At 39.7% G+C, this 24,320-nt stretch overlaps 2 protein-coding genes across 2 annotated transcripts; one reads left to right on the top strand and one right to left on the bottom strand.

Annotated features, from left to right (window-relative positions):
• The first annotated feature begins 4,205 nt into the window (after positions 1-4,205).
• Positions 4,206-11,930, top strand: aprt (adenine phosphoribosyltransferase). Its single transcript, XM_033612619.2, has 5 exons — positions 4,206-4,401; positions 5,832-5,935; positions 6,932-7,065; positions 10,250-10,328; positions 10,567-11,930. Exons 1-5 carry the CDS (start codon positions 4,313-4,315, stop codon positions 10,704-10,706), a joined length of 546 nt encoding a protein of 181 aa, XP_033468510.1. The 5' UTR covers positions 4,206-4,312; the 3' UTR covers positions 10,707-11,930.
• A 5,118-nt stretch (positions 11,931-17,048) lies between these two features.
• Positions 17,049-23,242, bottom strand: cdt1 (chromatin licensing and DNA replication factor 1). Its single transcript, XM_033612722.2, has 10 exons — positions 22,640-23,242; positions 22,259-22,420; positions 21,337-21,635; positions 20,689-20,883; positions 20,103-20,248; positions 19,765-19,865; positions 19,266-19,454; positions 18,224-18,397; positions 17,918-18,119; positions 17,049-17,746 (listed from the first exon to the last, which is right to left on the bottom strand). The coding sequence occupies exons 1-10, from the start codon at positions 23,117-23,119 to the stop codon at positions 17,583-17,585; spliced, it is 2,112 nt and encodes a 703-aa protein (XP_033468613.1). The 5' UTR covers positions 23,120-23,242; the 3' UTR covers positions 17,049-17,582.
• Positions 23,243-24,320: the final 1,078 nt, after the last annotated feature.

Genomic DNA, 24,320 nt, shown 5'->3' with positions numbered 1-24,320 from the left:
GCTTAAACTAATATTTGCAATACACAAGTTGGTTCAGTACCAGGGGCATTTCTAGGATGTGAGGACATCGGGGGCTTAGCCTGAACCTCTGTAGGGGGACCCTTTTTTTTTTTTTTTTAAGAACAAACCCTATTTTGATACCTTTAATGCACTCTGGCATCTTATTTACCCCTAAAGACGATTTATTTTTTTCCCTCCAGATAAATCATAATTTGTGATGCTAAAATATTCTATAATAGTATAATAGTTCTTAGTAATTAGTGTAAAATAGAAACAGAAAGCTATGCAACTGCTATCATTAAAATTTTGAGAATTTTGAGGTGTATTTCTATTTTACGATTTCCTATACTTCTACTCCACTACGTCTAAGAGAGAAACAATTTTTTTACTCCACTACATTTATTTTTTCTGCTTTAGTTACTTTAAAATCTTAGATACATAATACAAAAAATAATAAATTAATAAATGACAATGTATTATTATACATTATATTACCTTACAGTATATTAAGCATTTAAAATGTATGCATTTGACACATTCGATCCAAAACCTGCATTTTTGTTCAACAGTATCATATTATTTTTGAGGGCTTTAATGCATGAAAATGACAATTCTTATCATTAGGCCTAGTTTTATTTAAAAACAAAAAACAAAAAAACATACAGCCTATTTAAATCTGTGCCTATTTATTAAACATTCTGAGCTGAAGCCTCAGAAACTCAGGCCTAACAACGCCATTGTTCAGTGTCATGTGAAGTGGCAACATGTTAGAATAACTGGGGTAGCCAAAACAAAAAATCTACCATCTCCCTGTAAAATCCAGAATTCAGAACTTACAAAGCTTTAAATGGTCAGGCTCCGTCAGAGCTCATAGTACCATATTATCCCACTAGAATACTGCGCTCTGAGAATGCAGGGTTACTCGTGGTCCCTAAAGTCTCCAAAATTAGATCACTAGCCAGAGCCTTCAGCTATCAGGCTCCTGTCCTGTGGAATCATCTTCCTGTTACGGTCCGGGAGGCAGACACCATCTCCACATTTAAGACTAGACTTAAGACTTTCCTCTTTGATAAAGCTTATAGTAAGGGCTGGCTCAGGCTTGCCTTGGACTAGCCCCTAGTAAGGATGACATAGGCCTAGTCTGCTGGGGGACCTCTACATCACCTATATTTCATCGAGCACCTTCTCTCCTTCTCTCTCCCTCCATTACTAACTATTACTGCATGTCACTAACTCGGCTTCTTCTCCGGAGCCTTTGTGCTCCACTGTCTGGCAGGTTACCTCGTATCGCAACTGTGCCTGGATTCGTGTGACGTGGTTGTGCTGCTGCTGTGGTCCTGCCTGATGCCTCCTACTGCTGCTATTATTATTAGTCATACCTACAACACATTGTACCACAATAGCCATAATTATTATTGAAATATTATTACTTAAATTAATGTTGTTGTAAGCTGTCATTACTGTCTGTCCTGCATCTCTCTCTGTCTCTCTTTCTGTCTCATTGTGTCATACGGATTACTGTTAATTTATTATGCTGATCTGTTCTGTACGACATTGCATGTCTGTCCATCCTGGAAGAGGGATCCCTCCTCAGTTGCTCTTCCTGAGGTTTCTACCATTTTTTTCCCTGTTACATGGTTTTTTGGGGGGAGTTATACCTTATCCGCTGTGAGGGTCCTAAGGACACAGGGATGTCATATGCTGTAAAGCCCTGTGAGGCAAATTGTTTTTTGTGATACTGGGCTTTATAAATGAAATTGAATTGACTTGAAAAGTCTAGGGCCGGCCCTGTAAGTATGAATGCTTCAGCCACAGCAGGTGAAGGAAGGAGCTTGGATCTTTGGAACATATGTTTAATTGAACACGTAGGACACATTTTACCCAGAAAACAGACAACAGATGGCCTATTGGTGCGAAAGTGACAACTTTGGTCATAAAAACAATAAAAATACTTTGGTTTCACCAAATAGCCAAAGATAGGCTCATAAAGTTCTGCAACAGCATGCCCCCCCCCCCTTCTCTTTTTGTCTGTGCCTGTACCTGTGTTTGTTCTAGTCAAACAGTGTTTGTATAGTTATAACTGTAGATTACCTATTTCCAGTACTACTGTGGGTCAAGGATGGCCTCAGTCAGTTAGGGCCTGAGGTGAGATACATTTTAACAACTTAAAAGTCAGTACAGGACAGACTCCACTCAGCTCAAACGGGTTGTGTGGCTATCACCAACCGACAGACTAAAATTGAAGCATCACACATAGGTTAAGGGTGAATGTTAAACTTAACATTGTTTGGCTGTGAATGAGAAACAATCCAGTGTAATTCTTACTGTGAGTGTAATATTCAATGGAAAGAGAAGAGGTGATCTGGAAGACTGGAAGGGTCTTTTTAATTACTTTGTTGTCTGATCAAAATACTCATTGAAATATATAAAACAAACAAACAAACAGACAAACAAAAACACACCACCACCAACAGCAAAAGTTCTACATGCCTATGTTCATTTTAATTGCCTAATTCATTTTGAATTCACAATTCAATTATGAATTAAAAATTCAATTTTCAAAATTCATACTTGTTATTCCCATGGTCTAAGACAGTCCATTAATATTAGTTAACATGAACAACTCTCTGACAAATTCAAAAACTTGAGTGCTAAAAATTAAACGTGTGATGCTTTCGGGTATAAAGTCTGAAGCTGCTAGGAAAAATGTTGACACTGAGAGCACACAGGGGGATGTTCTGAGTATATGGGTACATTTTCTGTTTGAGAACTGAGAACACTACAATAGCATGAAACTCATTTGGGTATAAATACTTTCCCTGGGGAATTTTAAAGAGAACTCTCTATGAGTCCACAAAGTTAGGAAGTGAATTCACTGCAAAAATATTGGGGAATTATTTTAGCATGTGCAAGATGATGATGCATAAACCAACACACTGTTGAGAGAAATAAATTGATACAGTAGCCAATTTGGTTATTACAACACAAAAATTAAAATCTTGTGGTGTAGTGGCGTAGTAGTAGTGGCGTGTCGCTCCACTACTGGGGTGAAAAGCCCCCGAGCTACAAAACGAGCTGTTTAACTAAATAAAACAAACTAAAATCCCAACTGTAACGCATTAATGGGTTATCTGGAGGCCTTGTAGCATTTCCCTCAGGCTAATTGTTTTAGTACAGGATGTCTTCCTCTTGCAAGCTTGCTAAAAATGTTGGCTAAGTCTAGTCAGCTAGCAATGCTACTGATTGCCAGCTAGCCAGCTAATAATGCTACAAAGCTGTTAAAACTATATTATACTGATACTATATGTAGATATTTACTATATAAAGTCACATAAGACTATAAATTGGATAATCTAACTAAATAATATTTTGAGGCAGGATGCCCCTGGGGGGTTTTGCCCCCCTTCCTGAGGGAGGAGTCTTGCCCCAAAGGATCTGACTACACAGTTTTACTTAGAAAAATGTAAAGATAAATTGAATGACTTTTCCCCCCAAATCCCCCTATATAGGGAGCAAAGTTAATGTGTTAACGCAAATTCCTTTGAATGCCACTAAACCTTAAGTTCAGCTTCAAGGCCCTGCCAGATGGTTCTCTCAACAAGATCAAAGTTATTTGCATTTACAGTTGATGTGAACTGAGCTACCACCTGAGTACCTCAAGCTGCTTAAAAAAACACAGGCAATGTTAAGTTAACCTTTAAAAATGTAAAGCTGGAACTCCATTGTGTTAGTATTACTAAGTAATGTTATATCCAGGTCAATATGTCCATCTGTTGGCACTTGTTGGGCTTGAGTTTGCCATGGTATGCTTTCAGCATATATTGTGAGCATGCAGTACCTTTGAGGTTATTCTGGAGAATATTCTGGACAGTGTTTGTTTTTTTGTTTTTTTTTTTAGATTGTTGCAAATAAACATACATTTGCATAAAGCAAGTATATTTGTCCACTCCCATTTTGATCAGAGTATTAAAAACTTGAAAAATATTCATACTACATTTAGAACAGAAAAAAAGTGTGATTAATTTCCGATTAATCGTGAATAAACATTTTATGACATCACAAGATTAAAATTTACTTCTCTGGTTTCTGGCTTTGACAGAGAGTAGCTCATGTTCACAAACATTGAACTCTCCTAGACCACTGGTGTTTCCCTTTAACTTCACTTAACAACATGGACATGCGCACTTGAGACCGGGAGGAGGGCGGTGGCCACGTGCGACTTAAAGCTGCATACGTGAGAGGAATAATGCAGCACACACTGGCGGAAGGGACAGCGAGCAGCAAGAAGTAATCCGTCCCACAGACAGCTAGAATGGCAGCAGACTCAGACTCTAAACTCCAGCTGGTTCATAAGCACATCCGAGCTTTTCCAGACTTTCCGAAGAAGGGCATCCTGTTCAGGTAAGACTCTAAGTTACAGCTTCCTCTGACGTTAGGTCCCGTGGTTTCCACGCTCCACATGTTTTATCTATGTAAGTTAAATGGCTCACACACAGCAGGTGAGGGAAGGAGCCTCGAGCTTTGGACCGGACACGTGCAGGGAACCTATTGTCTTGGAAAAACATAAGAGATAAAGTGGTGTATTATTAATTTATGTAATGTTAATCTCTAAATTTCAGAGAGCACAGATATGTGGGTTCTGAATGTACAGAAAGTTTTGAACATGAGTAGAAATACTGAAACACAGCTATGAAAGTCCAGGGGTTTGTTAATAAATTACAATGAATTAATGTGTCATTGAAGGGAATAGGTGCTACATGCACATGTAAAGAGGTCACTTCCTCAAACAAAAGACAAAAAAGGATGGAAGAGTAAAATCAGCTCTGCGGATGTTGACTTGGCAGGGATGATATCACAGGGGAACACCACCCCAAATTAAGAATTCCACTATTTTATTCCCATGGCTCTCTGTCAAAGCCAGAAACCAGAGAAGGACGTTTTAAACTTGTGATGTCAAAGTCTGAAGCTGCTCCATAGACAATGAATGTCGACCCACAAATTCTTTTTTTTTTTGTTGATAATAGCAAATGAGCTTTATGCTGTTGTAGTGTTCTCATATGTGAAACAGAAAATGTACCCACATACTCACAGCATTTCTCTGGCTGCTCTCAGTGTCATCTACAATATCTGCCACCATTCATTGTCTGTGGAGCAGCTCTAGACTTTATACCCTATGACATCACAAATTTTACTTTTAACACTCTAGTTTTTGGATTATGGAGAGAGCTGTTCGTGTTTCGTAATATTTTTGGACTGTCACAGTCCATAGGATTAACCTGTAGGAAATTTGAAAATTGGCTTAGTTCCCTTTTTTTTTTTAATAAGAAATAAAAGCATTTCCACTACAAATTTGTAATTAAAAATTCACCGGAATGCAAGAAATGAAGTGTGTGACAGATCTCTGCTCAGTATGTGTACCTGCTAACAAAAACTACGCCCTTGTGTACATGTTTGCCAAATGGGCAATGTTAGTACAGTGGTTTATCTGTTTGCCGCACTGCCTGTAAGTCAAACCTGGCTTCAGTCAGTTAGAGCCTGAGGTGAGCTCAAGACGAATTTGATTATTGTTTGACTGTTTAAGTCATTCATTGTGGAAAACACTAACCCTTGTTCCAGTTTCGCCTGTGTGACGAATGAAACATTATCACATAAACCTATAAGAAAAAGCATGTTGGCCCATTCGAATATTTTATTTTAAAGTCAATATCAGCTAGTGCTGATGATATGCTGATATCTTCATGCATCCCTCACCCTCACAATATAAATGTGTTTGGATATAGGTTTGCATTTTAACTGAGCAGATACTGACGTAATGTGTGTATGTGCTGCAGGGATATCTGTCCCATCCTGAAGGATCCAGCTGCTCTGACAGCAGTGATCGACCTGTTTGAGGATCATGTCAGGAAGAATCACCAGGAGGTTGATCTGCTCGTAGGTGAGAAACCAAAGCAAAGCACGTTTTTAATTGAAAATATACATTCTGTACCTGACGAGCCTTACAGGAGAGTATGAAGAGCGGCGACAGTGCCTTTCCAAAGTATTCATCGACACACCTTGAGAAGGTAGTGGCATTGATTATTCATGTAGGCCAAGCTGGGTTCATAACTGGCCAGCTTGTTTAGAATGACATGCTTTGACTTTTTCAAATTATGTTTGGGGGCTAACTTGCTCACTCAAGAAATGTGTGGCTTGATTCATAAAGAAAGTTGACAACAGTGCTGCTGTTACGTCTGTTACATGATAGCCATGGCAATTGATGAGTCCAGCAATTGCCATGGCTTTGTGAGCAGGGGTTCTTTGTTACATCCATTGGTCCAAGTTGGTAATACATGTCCTTTTAGTACGTCTACCGAACCAGATATTTGAGGCAGTACGCTTATTTACTACCATCTGTCTTTCCAACCTGTGATGTCTTCTGGCAAAAAAATGATAATCTTGATGAACTGGAAAAAGCATGAACCATCGTGCTATGCAGTAACTCATTTATTTGAGGTCTGTCATGATCTGTTAAATCTATTTTCACCCCTCCTCACTGTGTTTGTCTGTTTATTATATTTTATTACCAGCCGCAACAAAGTTTGTGTGAATGCGTGTGTGTCATGGCAAAATGTGGTCCTTGTGACACTTAATGTAGGGGGCACTACTTCAAAGGCTGCCAAAATACTGTATTTTTAGAGTATTTTGGTAGCTGTTTGTTTTGTTTGTCTGTGGACAGATTTTGTCAACACGATAACTTCACAACACTGCAAGATGTTAATATATTATATCTGTAAAATGTCCGTTTTTGGTAATTAAATGTACTGTTTTCCAAATTAAATGATTTCACTGCATTCATAAGGCATTCTGTATGAGATTTTCAGTTTTCTATCCACTGTATATCCTGCCCTAATGTTTCTTTTTTGCCTGTACCACATTTTCTGTTTGCATACAGGTTTAGATGCTCGTGGTTTCCTGTTTGGGCCTCTGCTCGCCCAGCGGCTGGGTGTTGGCTTCGTCATGGTCAGAAAGAAAGGCAAACTGCCTGGATCCACTGTGTCTGTGGCATATGATTTGGAGTATGGCAAGGTAAAGAACACTAACACACAAACACTTAGCATTTTGTTTAAAGTAATTCTTTACTCTTATATAGAATGGTAATTAGGGAAAACGGATGTCCTCATCATCAATTGATGTATCAGTTGGTAAAAATTTTTAAAAATGTATACATTTCAAGTTCTGCATGTGTTCTTAAAACAACATACAGTAATGCAGTAAAATGTGTACATGAAACAGTTTTGCAGTTGTTGGACAGCAGATTATCACACAGATACTGAACTGATTAGATCTTGTCTGATCAAAGCATGTTCACTAAAATGTTGGACTGGTTCTTTTTAAAGTGCTCCTCAGCCCTTTCCCAAAATATTATTATAAAAGGAGTATGCTGCAACACAGAGGAAAATTTAGCTGACCGGTAAGGAGAGTGTGTCATATCATAGAATGTATAATATAGATGGACAATGTGACAGCTCCTCAAAAGTAAAGCCAAAACATCAATTACCCCCTGGTGGCTGGCTGCAGTATAGGTCATGAACCCTTCCCCCTGTTAGTGGACCTATAGATTAAAGTACACCTCAAATACATTTTTTCCAGAGATAGTTTGTCATTATAGGTAGTTCTTATCTTGCTGATGTTTATGCAAGTGTTAGTTTTTCTTTTAAGTTTGGTTATAACTTGTTTTTGATACTATAAAAAGGAGGTGTCATGTTGTAATTGACATCTGCGTGTGTCAGTGTCAATGTGCTCATGATCAGTAGCGTTGCTCGCAATTGGTTGGAAGGGATATCTCGGAGATCGCTGCTGTGTAGATTCTGGCTCCAAGTGACATCACCAGTGCAAAATGGCAACAGGCGCTATAATTGAGGTTCAAAGAAATTTTGTTTTGAAAGACCACCACCCTCGCAATTGTCAGATTGACTTGATGTTGGACACACATGTCTAGGTGCATGTTTTCTACGAAAATTTTAAGAACCCTTAAGGTCCTCCCACTAGATTTTCCGCCATATTGAATTTTTTGAAAAACACTTTTGTCATCTCCTACTAGGGCTTGGATCCGATTTGTACCAAAGTTTCTATGAATCATCATTATAGCATATTACATGTCACACTAGAGGGCGATGCTATAGTGTTACGTGTCACACCCATCACATCTCTTTTGATTGTGGAATGCAGTGTGTAAACACACGATGGAGCGAATTGATGCCACCATTGCTTGCTTCTTTCTAAAAATGCAAAGGAGGCATAAAGAAGGGACTGAGTAAAAAGGGCTAGGGTATGAAATGTGGAAGGGCTCTAAATGTCTATTTTGATGTCTTAACACGTCAAATGCACGTTAAAATGATAGAAAAAAATTCCCTGTTAACAAGTACATTTCTGCCGTCTTAAGATGTTAAATACTGGGTACAACCATTTCACCAGTTTCAGAGGGGAGACTGATGGAATAATATTTGGTATAGCTTGTATTCACATGAGTGTCCACTAGATGGCAGGATTAAATTAAAGTACAATGGGCATAGTGTTCAGTCATTTATTCTGAGTGTGTTACTGATTTGCCTTAATTCTTTCATATCGTATAAAATGAATGCCTAAAGATTTTTGTTTTACTACTACTTTCTATTACTGATATTACTGAGGTATGCTGCTGAATTCAGCGCCATATTTCACTTCGCAGAACTCTGATATCATAAGTCAGCAGTGATAAAAATGTGTAAACTGTCATTCAGGCAGACGAGCAGAGCAATAGCTAGTAAACACCACATTTATTCATTTTACATGGAGCTAAAATTAATACAGAATTATTTAAATTATTTGCCTCGTGTTACTGTCTGTTAATAAATCATAAACCATCTTGGAGTAGATATCAACCATAAGCTAGCTTAGGCTCTGTTAAATTTAACAGTATGCTAATGGAGCAAGGCAAGCTAATCGCTAACATGCTTGGTTAAAGAGTGTAATATGTGTTCTATGAGGAGACTGAATAAAGGTTTACTCTTGCAAGAAAAGCAACCAGGTCACAGAGAGACTTCAGTATCTGTAGAGTGAGAGCAAAACAGTAACTAACAGACATTTATTGACATGGTGGAAAGGTCACACAACAGTAGTATAGAGGCAGCTGATAAGAAATACTGGTTTGAACCAGTTTTGTGTGATTTGACCAAGGACAAGATGTTACCAAGAAGATGTTACAGGACACTGTTGCTAAATTAACAATCATACAGGCACTTCTGTTTTAGTGGTTTCCATTGTCATGAGCATAATAAGACAGTATGTAGAAATTTCCATTACAAACGGAAAACAACAAATTCTTTGAGATGGCTTTGAGAGATGACAGAGGTGTGATCACCTTATGTGTCTGAGGTGTAACAGGTGGTGTGTTTCACGTTTTATTTCCTAATTGTTCAAGATAACAGGATTAGCATACTGTTAGCATACCGTTCCAAACTGTTACAATAGGAAAACTCTGGTTCAGGTTTAGTGCTGGAGACCATGCCCATAATTCACACAAGGTATCATGGGGGCAAGGAATAAGATGGATACAAAGCTTGGTTTTACCAAGTAAAATGCCACGTTTGTGTTTAAGAAGAATCTTTTAATATAATTTATACTGGATGAAAACACACAAAGGGTGCGATATGTTACAGCCACAGTAACTAAAAAAAGCTTCCAGAGGCCATTTGCTCTCTTCAGTCAACAGTTCATGACAAAATGTATCCTCTGTGCACAAAATGGACTGTTGCAAATTCTAAATTGAAGTTGTGTAGAAGACAGGTGATAGGTACATAGGCAAAACGTACCCACTAACAAAAGCCCGCAGCGGCTGAAGCGTCAAAAAAAATGGTGGGTATGTTGACGCCAACCAATGGCATGGAAGCGTTAATGTTCTCAATGTCTTAAGAAGAAATGCACTTTCGGGGCATTTTCTGTCATCTTAACATGCATTTGAGAGGTTAAGCATATTTTTACCTGTTAAGACAAACAAATTTGACTTATTAATACAAAAGTCAAAACAGACGTCTAAAGCCGCTCCGTGTTCCATACTAAGATATCATCATCCTGGAGTTTGAATCATTGCTCCAGTCAAAGTTCATGTGCACTGAGGAGCATTTTTCTCAAGAATCTCTTGTGTGTTTCTCTCTTTTTCATTGTTACCTCAGTCCTGAGCAGTTTCAGTCTCCAATGAACAGTATTTTAAGTGTTACTTGTGTCCGTCCAGGCAGAGGTAGAGATCCAGGAGGATGCAGTGGCTCCAGGACAGAAGGTTCTACTTATCGATGACCTTCTGGCTACTGGAGGTAAGATATGCTTTATAACCATAATGTTCACTGGATACAGTCTGACTATTTGTGACCAACAAAGCGCATACAAAGAAACAAAAATGGTAAAAATATCAGTACCTTCTCATTTCTGATGATTCATCTTTCTGCTTAGAGGTTACTGCTGTCATTATGGATTTACATCAGCTCTCAGCTAACAAGCCAAGGAACCATGTTGTATTTTAAAGTTATATTCAGATGTGTGTGTGTGTTGCAGGGACACTGTATGCAGCCTGCGAGCTGATGAAGAAGCAGCAGGCCGAGATTCTGGGCTGCCTGGTGGTCATTGAGCTCAAGGAGCTCAACGGCAGTGACAAACTGAAATCCCACAGTGTATTCTCCCTGGTTCAGTACTGAGGACTACTGCAACCTCCAGACTGGAAACGGTGTGAACACTGGTTTTACAAACACTCAGGTGCTTTCCATTTGTCATTTCAGTCATGAACTGATGGGATGGGGTGAATGAATGGATGTTGTAGACTGAAGAGGCAGATTTTGTTCACTTGTATTTTTATGTCTTCCAAAAACAAGTTTCTCCATCTGTATATAGAATGCTTACACTCAGGTATAATAGAATAGGAATGCGTTCCTGTGACTTGAGGGTTAAAGCCATGCTGTGCTATCCATGTGATGCTACAGCTAACTAGCATCTAACCTCAACCCAGTACGTTATAGTGTTGGCTGCTAAACAACAAATAAACACATGAATATTTAATATAATGGTTACCTGTAGCTTTTATTGGTCTTTTCTTGGAGGAAATGCTTGATACAATTCCACTAACTTTAACTATTTTAAAACATTTTTTTCCCACCACCTTTCCCCCACCACCAAAATTCAGTTAAAAGCCAAAATGAAGGACAAATAATAAACAGATAGTTTTTTTAAATTCATTAACATCCCTTTGTTTAATCTGTAGTCACATTTTCAAAACTCTAAACATAGTTAGCACAACATGTGTCTGTGGACCATACCATTAACAGAATTAGTGGTTTAACAGAATATGCAGTCAGTTAACACGATTATAAAAAGCTTCACTTTTCTGTTCATACAAGCTTACCCAATACCAAAATTATGGATCTTTCTTATTATTTACAGGTATTTGCACACAGCATACCAGAAATGAAAACCCAATGTTAAATCCTTAAGTATACTGTAGTTTAAAGCCTCTATGTCTACCAAAGCCACTCAGAGGCTAGACTGAAAGAGATACGTATTGAGAAACGGCTGATTTTCACTTGTGTAAAATAGACCAATCGGAGCTGATTTCACTCAGATGCAGCCAGGTGCTGAAGGTCTTTCACTTACATGGACATCTACAGTAAAAGGGTACTTTTGAATTGATTTTGTTTAATGTGGATACACAGAGATAAAGTAATGTCTGGATGAGAAAGAGGACCAGTCAGAGGAGCAGCTAGATCAGGACTGTTTGAAATTGTGACTGTTTGTGTTTTTGTTTGTTTTTTCATTCTGTGCCTTTTGTATTTGTGTTACACATTTGGAACCAGAGGCCATGTATGTTGGATTTTTTGTTGATCATTGTCAGAAATGTCATGTTGCTAATAAAGCTTTTATTGCAGCAATTCTGTCAGTTTATTCTGTTGTACATTCCATAGAGGAACGATAACCCATTCACCTTTTAGACAGTATGTTATAAAAAAAAAATACACACATTTGACATTCAACCTAAAATGAGTGACAATTATAAAAATGATAGACATATTTCATATTTTTATTGCATGCAGGTAGAACTGAAACACGAAAAGTTGTGCAGTTTGTTATGCCATCAACTGTTAGTATTTTGAAAGTCATGCTATGATTGACTCTTATGCTTCTCTTGGATAGGAAACATGCTGTGTTTTGAAATTGAGTTGGGTTTGCTGAGTTATGAGAATTAGTGTAGTGACTTATTTTTTATTCTGATTGTATAATTGGTATTTCATAATCAAAATTAGATTTTGAGCAGAAAATGATTACAATACATGAGTTATGTGTGTAAAACTGGACCCTATTTCCCATGTTTTTGTGTCAGTTATCCATTTTCTACCAACTGTTTTTTTTTTTCAAACTCAGGTAAACCTGCTAAAAAAAGGCTATAGACTCCTTTCCCATTGCCAGTACACTAGAGCCATTTGCACGGCTCTGCAGCAGGCAAGTATGCCATTTTGTGTGTGTATGGCTATTTTTTTTCAGTGTGTTATGTTCAAGTTCATGGACAGACTGGAAAACAGGTTAGTAAACTGTAATAAGCAGCAGAAGACTGTAAACTTTACCATGGTTACTTTATATATATCTTTTACTTACTCAGTCTCTTTCAAATTCGGAGCAGACTAATTTGAATCGATGTTAAAGCGCTGCTTGGGTGGAGATGGACGTTTTTTGTGGTTAAGAGGCTAAAATTAGTGCCAGAGAAAACCAGAGCCAATAAATACCCACGACTATTGCAGAGTGATTTGACCTGCATGTGAATCCCAATTGTACTCTCTCCCATTACATTAAAAAGCAAGACGTTAGCAGGTGTTTGCAGATTTTTTTGTGCAGTAAAAAGGGACTTAAGAGCCTGCTTAGACCATGTAATAACATGCGTTTTGGTGATCTAAACACAAGTGGACAGCTAAGATAGCAGTTCAAACCAGTGTCTATTGTGTCTCAAGCTGACCACTTGGCATCCAGATTTCATTACTGCCTATGTCTCTTACCTTGGAGGATGCTGAGGTTTTGTTTTTAAACAATAATCAAAGTTGAAAGGGGCTATTTGATCATCATATAGATTCATTTTATCACATTAAAAGGTAATCAAGAGTACCAAAATCCAAGCATAACCACTGTGTGTTGAGTTGAGTTATCAGTATGTCATCACTGTAGAAGAAGAAGAAGAAGAAGATTTATTTATAAAGCACATTTCATACAGAAAGCAACACAATGTGCTTCACAAAAAAACATGTATAAAAACATAAAATATGAGCACATATTTACAAGCACGCAGACAGACAACAAACAAGAACATGAATGTATGCAAGCATACATGGATGCATCTTATTTAAAGTGCATAGTGAAAAAAAATAACAGGCTAGTTAAAAACAGCAGTAAAGAGAAATGTCTTAAGTTTACTTTTAAAAGAGCTCAGTGTTGGCACATTTCTGACATTACTTGGAAGGGCATTCCATCTGCTAGGAGCATAGCAGCTAAATGCTGCCTCTCCAGCTTTAGTTTGCACGCAGGGAACAACGAGGAGACCATTAGCTGATGACCTGAGAGTTCTCATTGGCTCATATGGCACAAGTAATTCTTTAATATAATTAGGGGCAAGGCCATTCAGTGCCTTATAGGCAATAAGAAGAATTTTAAATTCAATTCTGGCCTTCAATGGGAGCCAGTGTAAGGACTGAAGAACTGGGGTGATGTGTGTATATTTCTTAGTTCTGGTTAAAATACGTGCAGCAGCATTTTGAATAAGTTGCAGTCGTTTGATGGATTTTTGAGGGAGTCCGGAAAAGAGGCTATTGCAATAATCGAGTCTGCTTGTTACAAATGCATGAACCAGTTTTTCAGGATCTGAATTTGTCAGAAAGTCTCGGATTTTTGAGATGTTTTTCAAATGGAAGAAGGATGATCTTGTGACATTGTTAATGTGAAAGTGAAAGTTAAGATCAGCATCGATGACAACACCAAGATTTCTGGCATGTTCTTTGCACTTGAGAGCAGATGAATGAAGAATGGCAGAGACTTCCTGTCTTTTTGCTTTTGGACCTATGATAATGATTTCTGTTTTATCATTGTTTAACTGGAGGAAATTTTGGTTCATCCATGTATTAATGTCATCGATGCATTTGAGTAGTGTTTCCACAGGGGTCAAATCATCAGGAGAGAGGGAGATATAGAGTTGTGTACCATCTGCATAATTATGGTATTGTATATTATGTTTCTGTATAATGTGCCCAAGCGGAAGCATGTATAAATTAAACAGGAGTGGACCAAGGATTGAGCCCTGTGGGACCCCACAGGTCACAGCAACTTTGTCAGATGCATAATTATCGATGGACACAAAGAAATCCCTGTCTTGTAGGTAGGTAGTGAGCCAGTTTAGGACAGGACCGGAAAGTCCCACCCAGTTATGCAATCTGTCAAGTAAGATCCCATGATCGACAGTGTCGAACGCGGCACTGAGATCTAGGAGTACGAGGATTGAGAGCTTGCCAGTGTCCATGTTTAAGTGGAGATCATTTAAAACTTTAATAAGGGCAGTTTCTGTGCTGTGGTGAGATCTAAAACCAGACTGAAAAACATCAAATAGGTCATTTGTTATCAGGTAATCATTCAGTTGACTGTACACAATTTTTTCAAGGATCTTGCTAAGAAAAGGGAGACTTGAGATTGGTCTATAGTTGCTTAAAACTGAGGGATCTAGACTGTTCTTTTTCAACAATGGTTTTATAACAGCAGTTTTAAGAGCACTTGGGAAAACACCAGACTGGAAGGAGCAATTAACAATTTGTAGTACCTCTGTGCTTAAACAGCTAAAAGTAGTTTTAAAAAAGCTAGTCGGAATTGGATCCAGGCAACAGGTGGAGGACTTGAGCTGATGCACAGCATCTGCAAGGGTTGTAGAGTCCACAGGAGCAAAATATGACATATCAGAGGTTCTAGTCATATAAGTAGGTAACACATCTTTGCCAAGGCTCAAGGAGCTTATATTTTTTCTGATTGTGGTAATTTTGCTATTAAAAAATGTTGCAAATTCCTCACATTTTGTAGTGGAGAGTAAGTTTGGGTGGGTAGAAAAAGATGAATTTAAGAGCCGATCAATGGTAGAGAACAGTACTTGTGCATTGTTCAAATTATTATTTATGATATTGGTGAAAAATGATTGTCTGGTGGTTTTTATTGCCTTGTTATAGTTGGAGAGGCAGGATTTGTAGATGTCATAGTGAATTTGAAGCTTGTTTTTTCTCCATTTGCGCTCTGCTTGTCTACTTTCTTTTTTTAGTTGTTTCACAAAAGTATCATTTATCCAAGGAGCCTTTTGTTTTCCAGACATTGTTTTTGTTTTCAGGGGTGCAATATTGTCAATGAGGTTTGTCACTCTCAGATTGAAGTTGTCTACCAGGACATCTGGGGACATAGATATAGACAGAGCCAGATGTGACATGGATGTGGTAAAGGATTCAGTGAAAGATTTAGCGGTATCAGCACCAATATAGCGTTTTTTTACTGTCCGCATCCCTAATACTTTTTGTGGTGTAAATGAGGCATCAAAATAAATACAAAAATGATCTGATATGGTGATATCCTTGATTGAGGTGATTGTAATATTGAGTCCCTTTCCAACAATCAGATCCAGGGTATGGCCTCGGTTGTGAGTGGGGCCAGACACATGCTGAGAGAAATCAAAAGCCTGTAATAGGTTTATGAACTCTGTTGAATCATGATCATTTGGATTGTCTACATGAAAATTAAAGTCCCCTGAAATGATGATATAATCAAACTCGGTGGAAATTGTGGATAATAGTTCAGAGAACTCCTCAAGGAACCCATGTACACTGCACTGAAATCACACAGCCTGCACTTGTCACCTGTTCAGAGTGATGGCTTTGCTGCACTGTAATGTAAAAAGAAATGTAAAAAATGACAATGTGGTGTGTGTGAATTGAAAAAAAAAAAAAAAAACATAGTTTCACACGATGGGTTAAAAACTGAAGAGAGAGAGAGCAAGAGAGAAATACAGGGTATATAGGTCTGTGCCCGAGGGTTTTGGGTTCAGTTGGTGGGGTTAATGGGTTTATTTGGATGTCATCTCAATGACAATGACAATCCAAATCTTTGGAAAGTAGAGCTAGATGGTAAACAAACATAGAAGCACACCGGTAAGGTAAGACAACACGTTTACATGTCGTTTTCTATATGTTCTCTGACATTTATCCTAACGATATGAGGCGGTCTTTGTGGAAAAAAGGCTTGTTTAGTGGACTAACTTTGCACTTGAAGGTTGTCCGTTCACTTACGTTTTAACAGGTCTGACGCTACTATGCGCCCCGGCTGTATCTAGGCTAACGGCTAACATGCTAGCTATTATTTTTATGTCACTAGTGACTTGAAACAAATTTAGGACGATAGGAGACGGGTTGAAATAAACTGAAATTTCCCTTTAAGGACCCTACAGAGAAATTAATGTTATTTGCCATTCCTTTGGCTTGGTCTGTTCTCTTTTGTGATTAAGTCTTGCTTAATCTGATCAAGTTCAATGCCAGCCTTGGTAGATTGCTACAGACACATTTCAGCCAGTACTCAAAGCACTGCAATTGGAAACCTAGAGAAAACAGCCACCGCGTGTGAACCTTCATTTGTCTTGATAATGGGACTGGTTTCACTGGTAAGACATTGAGACACACCATTGTTAAAATCACTTTTTAAAAATAGCTCGCTCCAAAAAATTCCATCTTTTTCATTGTATTGCAATGTAGGCAGAAACTTCTAAATCTGGGACAACAAAGCAGAACTTTCTGCATAAAGAGACGCCACTAGTGATTAATGTTTTCTCCCTCACTAACATGACGCCTTCCTTTACGCTTTCCTTACTCGAGTATAATCTTGACTGATTAAGTTTACCACCAGCAGTCAGATAATTAATGAAATCACTGTCTTTGCTTTTCGGAGTGTTATATTTAATAAACTGCATTCACAGAAAAAAATTGGAGGCAGTGTGACTCTGACAAATGCATGTATTTCTTAAACATCAAACAGTAACTTTTAAAAATGTAAACAGTCATCAGTTCTACACTGTAGAAAACTGATCCCTAAAAAGACTGGAAGCAGCAACCAATATGACACTTTCATGGAGGAGATAAAAACAAAGCACATCATCAGCCACTACAACCCAAGTGTGGTTAAAACAACTAGCTTACAACACTGGGACAGTAGAAACACTAGGACGGGGTCTGGTCTGTCCAATGTGGTCCCATGATTTTTGGACGTAACGGTGTCCTGGAGCTGTGCCTAGATCAGTCTGCTACAATGTCTTTCACACAGCCTAGAGCACAGGGCGAATAACAAACCCCTCTGTGTCGAAAAATGTAAGACACGTGCCTACTGCCCACAAACCAGTGATATTCACTGAAAAACATGGCACTCTACAGAAACTAGCCTTCAGTGTCCTGGCAGCTCACACAGCGACAGCCTGAGGAAGGTGAGCACTTCACTGCCACATTACTCAGTCATCATTCTGTCAGGGAAATGTCTCAGAGCCTCTCCTCCTCTCGCAGTCTGCTGCTCAGTTTGTCCAGAACAATGCTGAGCTCCATGTTCTTGTTCAACTTCAGGTAGAAGTCCTTCCTGACTGGATGAATAGTCAGCCAATCAGAAGCCACTTCTGCCAACAGGCGGATATGTTTCTCCATTTCACCTGTTCATCAGAGAGGAGAAACAGCCAATCAGAACAGTTCTTTTCTGAACCGTATTAGGAGACAGCAACAAGATGCTGTTCTACTTGCCTAATATATTTCTAGCAGCTTAATGTTATATAGAAACCATTGTATGGAATAAAAATATATCCAGCTCTGCTGTTTGAACCCACCTGTGCTGAGAGCAGATCTGAAGCTGGCCACCGTCCTGTTACAGGCCACTTCCATTATTAAAGCCGGTTTCTTCTCTGCTACAAAAACGTTCCGGAGAATCCTGGCCAGCTCAGGGAGCCGTGACATCATCAGCAAGCGGTCCTCCTGGGCAGGGTTTCGAGTCATGGCTGCCTGGAGTTTCTGGACCTCCTTTGCCCGAATCTAAAATGCAGATAAACCACCCACCACAACAAAAGGATAAATGAACATGGTTTTCTGATTAGCCATGCTAATAATACCCATAAATCACAGTCAAGTCCACCTACCCTGTCCAGCAGGGACTGGGACACTCCTTTCAGGGCAGTTGGGATCGGAGCTGCGGGGGCAGCTGATGGAGCTGATGTCTGGGGGACTGCTGGGTTTGATGGAGATGTTGGCTCTTTACTCTCTGCAGCTTTATCTTCTGTCTTCAGAGCCAGAGACACCAGAGCTTTCTCCATCTAAACACAAGACAAGAAAGCACACCATCTGATTTAGCACAGAACAATGCTGACTATACAAGATTAATATACTGAATAAATACCATGTGCATATGCATAGTAGTACGTACAAATTGAGCTGTACATGAAGTTCTTAGCTTTCTGTGCCTAAAAACTTGGCGTGAAGCATTCACCAGAAACTCATGCAACTGACACTTTTCACACACTCTCGTGGCGCACTTCCATTTTCTTACACAGTAAAAAATGTATTATGGATATTGTTGTGGCATGAAAAAAGAACACTGATTAGCAAGACAAGCAAACAGCAGCACTGATAGCTGCCATCAAGCCAGCTGATGCTGCCGCACCAGGGTAGGTACGGCCAAAATACATGAGACACCGTCGCGGTACAGCATGTTAGGCTGCTGCAGTATGCAGGGCGTGTCCATTATGATCAACTGACGCTGCTACACTGACAACAAAAGCCGTGCTTGTCCCGTGCAGGCACCGCGCAGCTCAATGTTAATTTTAAACAGCTCTGTGGCCCTCCAACAGGTAAAAGCTACACAGAGCTGTGTAAAAAGTGATTGCAATGTTTTTAAAAATAGTAAGAATGAATACCTCATTGTATCAGAGGCAATGCAGAGCAGAAGACCGACCCTGTGTTTTTACATTTCATATAAAAAAATGCTCGAAATATTCCAATGACCAGGAAAAGAAATCTAAAATAGTTTTACTGTAAGCTACTGTAATTTTGGTTTGAGCTGTCTGTGATGACGTGCAACTAAACAAAGAAGAATATACCAAATGGTGCAGTAAAATTATAAAACATGTGGGTTTAAAAAAAGGCGCTTTCAGAACAGTGACCACTTGAAAATGTGCACAGTACCTTGGGTGTGATGAGTGAGCGAGCCTTATCCAGCACCTCCTGAGCTGTGGCCAGTTTCTCAGTTTGAGGAGGCTGAGGCAGCGAGCTGGATGAGACGCCTGGCACGGTGTCCACATTAAAGCGAGGGTGCCATCGGGTCAGTTTGTCCTCTGGAATAGACACCGGAGGAACCAACGAGGACAGGAAGACCTGCAGACAAAGGTAGTTTCAATACTAGTTAACAGAGACGAACCATTCTATTAGACACTGACATGTATGGAGACTTCAGCTCAGAACGCGTATCTTTTACTAGGGCTGGGCAATATAGACGCTCATGGTAACAGTATACATATATCACGAAACAGTAACTGTTCTGTATATTCAACTAATAATTGGTATAAAATGACCATACTTGATAACATTTGATTTTCTTTTTTATTTGGGGAATCAATGTCCCCATATGCTGCCTATGCCTGGTTGTGACTAGCCAACTACAAGCAATAGTGGAGTAGCTGCTGACCTTGTGGTGCTGTTTGACTATGGAGACCAGATTCAGGTGAAAGATGCGTCTTCTCTCCAGGAGACGAGAGGCTGACAGGGCAGGACGGACTTCATTCTGGTCTGAGGGGGACAACAGCACACAGGTAAATACATGGACACAAAAAGTGTAGAAGGCACTTGATCAGGAGCACCGACTGTACAAACAGGGACCTGCAGTTAGACCCACAGCTTACATACATCCCATTTACAGAAAACATCAAATCCAAACTGTAATATATATTTTTTAAAAAAAGCCAACTTCGAACATTTGGACAGAAGAAGTCATGACCTAAAAGACAGTGAAAAGGGTGTATTTACCAGAGGGAATGACGGGCTCCACAGTGAGCTGGTAGCTGCCCTTCTTAATGCTGCTGTTGAAGGTTGGGATGTTCTTCTCCTGTCTAAATATGTAGGCCTCGGGAAACACCGTCTTTATCTGACTGATTTGGCTCTCTTCAAATCGCCTGTGGGGTGGGGGGGGATAAAAATTAGCTTCTGCAGCCTGACAGCCAGTTCTTTCCTCCAGGATATACTGTAGTGTAGAAATCCAAAGTGTGAAGATTGTTCTATGTGTTGATAAATTATTATTTCAAAAGGATCTAAAAGAGGTTTTAAACCAACATGACGACAGTGGGTTTTGGTGTACCTAGAAGAATTAGTGTAACTTTAAACCTGAAAACTGTTCGTCCTGGTGTGATTAGCAGATTTTTTTTCAAGGAGTCATGTTAACAGAGTGTTTTACAAAGACTCAAACTTTTCACTGAAATAACATATTTCTGAAGACTTATTTACAAGAAAAAGTTCATCAGTTTGAGCATTAGGTATCCTGCACTGTATCAAATTGAACATAGGTCAAAAACAAATATGCAAACAATTGCATCTGTCTGTCCGTCCTTCCACCTACTTGTGCATCATGTCCTGAACTCCCTGTTTGATCTTGCTGAAGGTGGCTGTCTCACAGCGGTTGTACAGCATGGCAACCACAGTGTCCATACTCCTGAACATCTCAGCCAGCACCTTGTACTGGTAAGGCAGGGAGAGGCCAGGGGGGGCCGCCTGGGCGAGGGTGTGGTACCGCTGGTATGCTGGTTGCTCGGTACTGCAGGACAAGACAGGGAAAAAACATGTTGACTTAGGGCTGGGTTTTAGCTTCCAACAATTATGAAAACAAGAGATGAGGCATTTATTGTGCTGTGTTCAGTTGCACAATAATGCTATTGTTTGTCTTATGTTATGAATCCAGTGTACCCTTTTCCTTTACAGTGGTTCGCTTTCACCCAAACTCACTCTAAGCCAGTCTGTGGCATGCTTAGTTCACCGTGAGTCTGTTTATCAGTTCAATTATATTTAAAGTTCAAGAAAATCCACTGGTAAAGACATCTGTTTAAAAGTTCAATGTGCATAATGTTTCCAACATCAGTGAGTACTGGTGTTAAATAATCATAATCTCAGCCCTACTTTGGTTTCTGATTTGGACTCAGCAGGACCTACTGTTAGTGTCCCACCTGCACAGACTGGTTTATAATGTTTGGCTGTATGTGTAGATGCTCACCTGTCCTGTGTTTGTGCCTCACTCAACTTGCTCTCCTCGGCCTCTCTCTCCTCCTTCCTCCGCTGAGCTTTAGCTGCAAGCTCTTTGACTTGTGCTATATTGAAGTTGAGGGCCTTAGCATCAGAGGTGGCAGACGTGGCAGTCTTGGGGACAGAGGGGGTGGATTTGTTGGAAGCTGAACCAGTTGGAGGGGTTGAGGAAGCTGAAGCGGGAGAAGCAGCACTGGTTATCTCCTCTGCGTGTTTCTTGATCCTCTGAAGGCGAGCCTTGAGGGCTGCGATGTCCTCTTTACACAAAGCCTGACAGAAAGGGGGATTGCACACTGATGACTTTGAGACTCCCTTTTTCTTGTTGTCAACTTATCCCATGTACAAAGCCAAACCAACTATGAATGTATCCTACTAACAAGCCATGACAAGACATGTTGCTCTTAGGACACTGAGCTCCGCTGTTGTCTAAAAACTATAAAAGCACACTGAGCCACACTGTTGCACTAAGTGAAATGTTCCTTCATCACCATGAACACACACACTGTAGTATATTTGACTCAATCCTGCATACACTGTCCTGCTTCTCCAAATACACACTACAGCACCAAATGTATGTGCAGATAAGAACATCATTTTCTTCTCCCTTTGCAAAAAATTACCCACCGTTTTTTGGGAAATTGCAGACTGAAACTGTGCACAAATGCATCATTAGTGACCTGATACATAAAACTGTGTAGGTTTCTCCTCTCTCCACACAGTGTTGGATTCACCTATCAATGCTTACTGATACAGTTTTACTACAGATATTGAAGCACTACAGGTGACAACATAAACCCGCTTGGCTCTGTCACAATTTTGTCACTTTCAGGTTGAACTACAGCACCACAGTGACTGAAGCCTGATCTTCTGTCAGTCTAAGCACAGTATGTTACCTTGTTGGCCCGTCCTCCAGTGTTCTTTTTGGTGACTTGACTCCTCTGTGGAGAGCTGCTGGATTGGGAGTGAGGCTGGTTCTCAGCAGTGTGTGTAGAAACTGGGGCTGCAGGAGCTGTAGGCTGCTGGGTCACCTCAGTGGGCTGGAGTTGGACTGCAGCCTGGAGATACACAGCAGCAACATAGATTTAGCTCAGCCTTTGTTGGTATGAGTATTACACACGTACAATGTGACTGTATATGCAAACTGTTGCCATCTTTGTTTAGGTCAAGGATGAGGACAAGACTTTAAAATGACACATTGAGTGCTGCTAAGACACAACCTGGGGTTTCAGATATTTCTCTCAAAGATAGCGGAGTCAGAACAACATTAAAGTTACCTGTGGTGTGTCCTGAGGGAGGACCAGTTTCTTCCTGGCCGTCCTCCTCGTTGCTTTCTCCGGAACATTAGCTTTAGCGTCTCCAACGACCTCCGCTTGCCGTCTCTTCTTGGCCGTGCTGTGGTCGGCGGTGGCTGAAAACACGGCTGCACCGCGGTCAAACTCTGTCTCGGCCGAAGTCCTCTTCGGTGTCCGGGGACAAGAGGGGAACTCTTTCCCGGTGCTACTGGTGTTACACGCTCCGTCGTGTATCCCCGCTGCTTCGTCAATAACTCGGACAAACTCTTCATGTACGGAGGACGAACAAATGGCAACACCTTTGTTTTTCGAGGATCTTGACCGTGTGCTGGCAACATTTGTGCTGGTCCCAGAGGAGCCACGGCCGATAACAGCGCCGCTCTGCTGCTTGGCTGCTTTCAAAGGACCGGCGATGCCTTTCTTTCTCTGGGAGAAGAAATCCGTAACTCGAGCCTGAGACATGCTGCTGCTGCTTCAGGTGGACACGGGAACCGCAAAGTGAGACTCTGCACGAATCTACTGTGAACGCTACTCGGTAAAGATGTAAATACTACCCATTCACAGTAGCTCACCGGAAATGCTCACATGCACAGGAAGAAGAAAAGAAAATTCGCGCGAAATCAACAAAGCCACGCCCCATCCGGTTTACGTTTTAGGAAAATAAAAGAAGGATAGCGTTGATATATGCAGCGGGTATTAAAGTCACATTCGTTTTGAATTAAAACGTTTATTTTGTTTTTTTTTTAATCATGTTCTATTTCAGTAAATAGTGTAAATATCTGTGCTGTTTTGTTTTGATTGCTTTTGTCTGACTCTTTTCTTTTCTTTTTTTATAAAACAAGCGTATGAATGGCGACACCGACTCATCCTTCTGAAATAAACCCAGTTTAACAAAGGCACAAAAAATGACCAAGTATATGTAGCCTACACATAAAGGATTATATATATATATATATATATATATGTATAAATATATTGTGTAGGCTTTTACAAAATCATTCACAACAGACTTTACAGTTGTTCTTCATTTGGATGATCAGGGGACATAACAGAGAGAGTTGACTCATTAAAGCCTCATTAAGACTCATTAAGGACAAAACATGATTGACAGCCTGATGACTTGGCCCTGACTACTGACTGCACAATAAAACATTAATATTTCATGAAGTAGGCCTACATGAGCCTCAATGAGAATGTGTAATTGAATGTTATTGATGTTGATAGAGATTAATTTACCTATAATTCAACCAAGTTTTTAAACAGCACAGCCGTAATTTGAAGTAATTAAGTATCTCAAAACTGAGTACAAATATGTCTTTGTAACTTTTGTTAAAGACATGAATTCTGTCCTGGTGTAAAACCTCTTAAACTGAATGTCTCAGAAGGACATGATTAATCATTTTTTACAAACATCACCTGCCCTCACATAACATGATCAATTCATGATCAATGGCACAGAGCTGCTACAGGTATCCTCATTGACAACAAGCTGTAAACAAGCTACTGTCTTTTTACTTTTATTTGTCCTTAATTATGATCTTCTTCTTTTTTTCTCTATGAGACCACTATTATTTTTTTTCCTTCACTGTTGTGTCTTTGCTTACATATGTCTGGAATTTTGTCTGCAAAGCAAATGTCTCTTGCAGGCTAAGGAAAGTACTGA

This window comes from Epinephelus lanceolatus, chromosome 17 (genome assembly GCF_041903045.1).
Source record: "Epinephelus lanceolatus isolate andai-2023 chromosome 17, ASM4190304v1, whole genome shotgun sequence".
Taxonomy (NCBI): Eukaryota; Metazoa; Chordata; class Actinopteri; order Perciformes; family Serranidae; genus Epinephelus; species Epinephelus lanceolatus.
Note: the sequence above shows the minus strand (reverse complement) of the source record. Positions and strands in the feature narration are given on the sequence as shown.

Excerpts from the sequence above, each read along its gene's own strand:
- aprt (XM_033612619.2), top strand. The coding sequence starts at position 4,313 with ATGGCAGCAGACTCAGACTCTAAACTCCAGCTGGTTCATAAGCACATC. Across the intron at positions 4,402-5,831 it reads AAGAAGGGCATCCTGTTCAG|GGATATCTGTCCCATCCTGA; the intron begins GTAAGACTCTAA and ends TATGTGCTGCAG. Across the intron at positions 7,066-10,249 it reads ATGATTTGGAGTATGGCAAG|GCAGAGGTAGAGATCCAGGA; the intron begins GTAAAGAACACT and ends GTGTCCGTCCAG.
- cdt1 (XM_033612722.2), bottom strand. The coding sequence starts at position 23,119 with ATGTCTCAGGCTCGAGTTACGGATTTCTTCTCCCAGAGAAAGAAAGGC. Across the intron at positions 22,421-22,639 it reads TCCCTCAGGACACACCACAG|GCTGCAGTCCAACTCCAGCC; the intron begins GTAACTTTAATG and ends GTGTATCTCCAG. Across the intron at positions 21,636-22,258 it reads CTGGAGGACGGGCCAACAAG|GCTTTGTGTAAAGAGGACAT; the intron begins GTAACATACTGT and ends CCTTTCTGTCAG.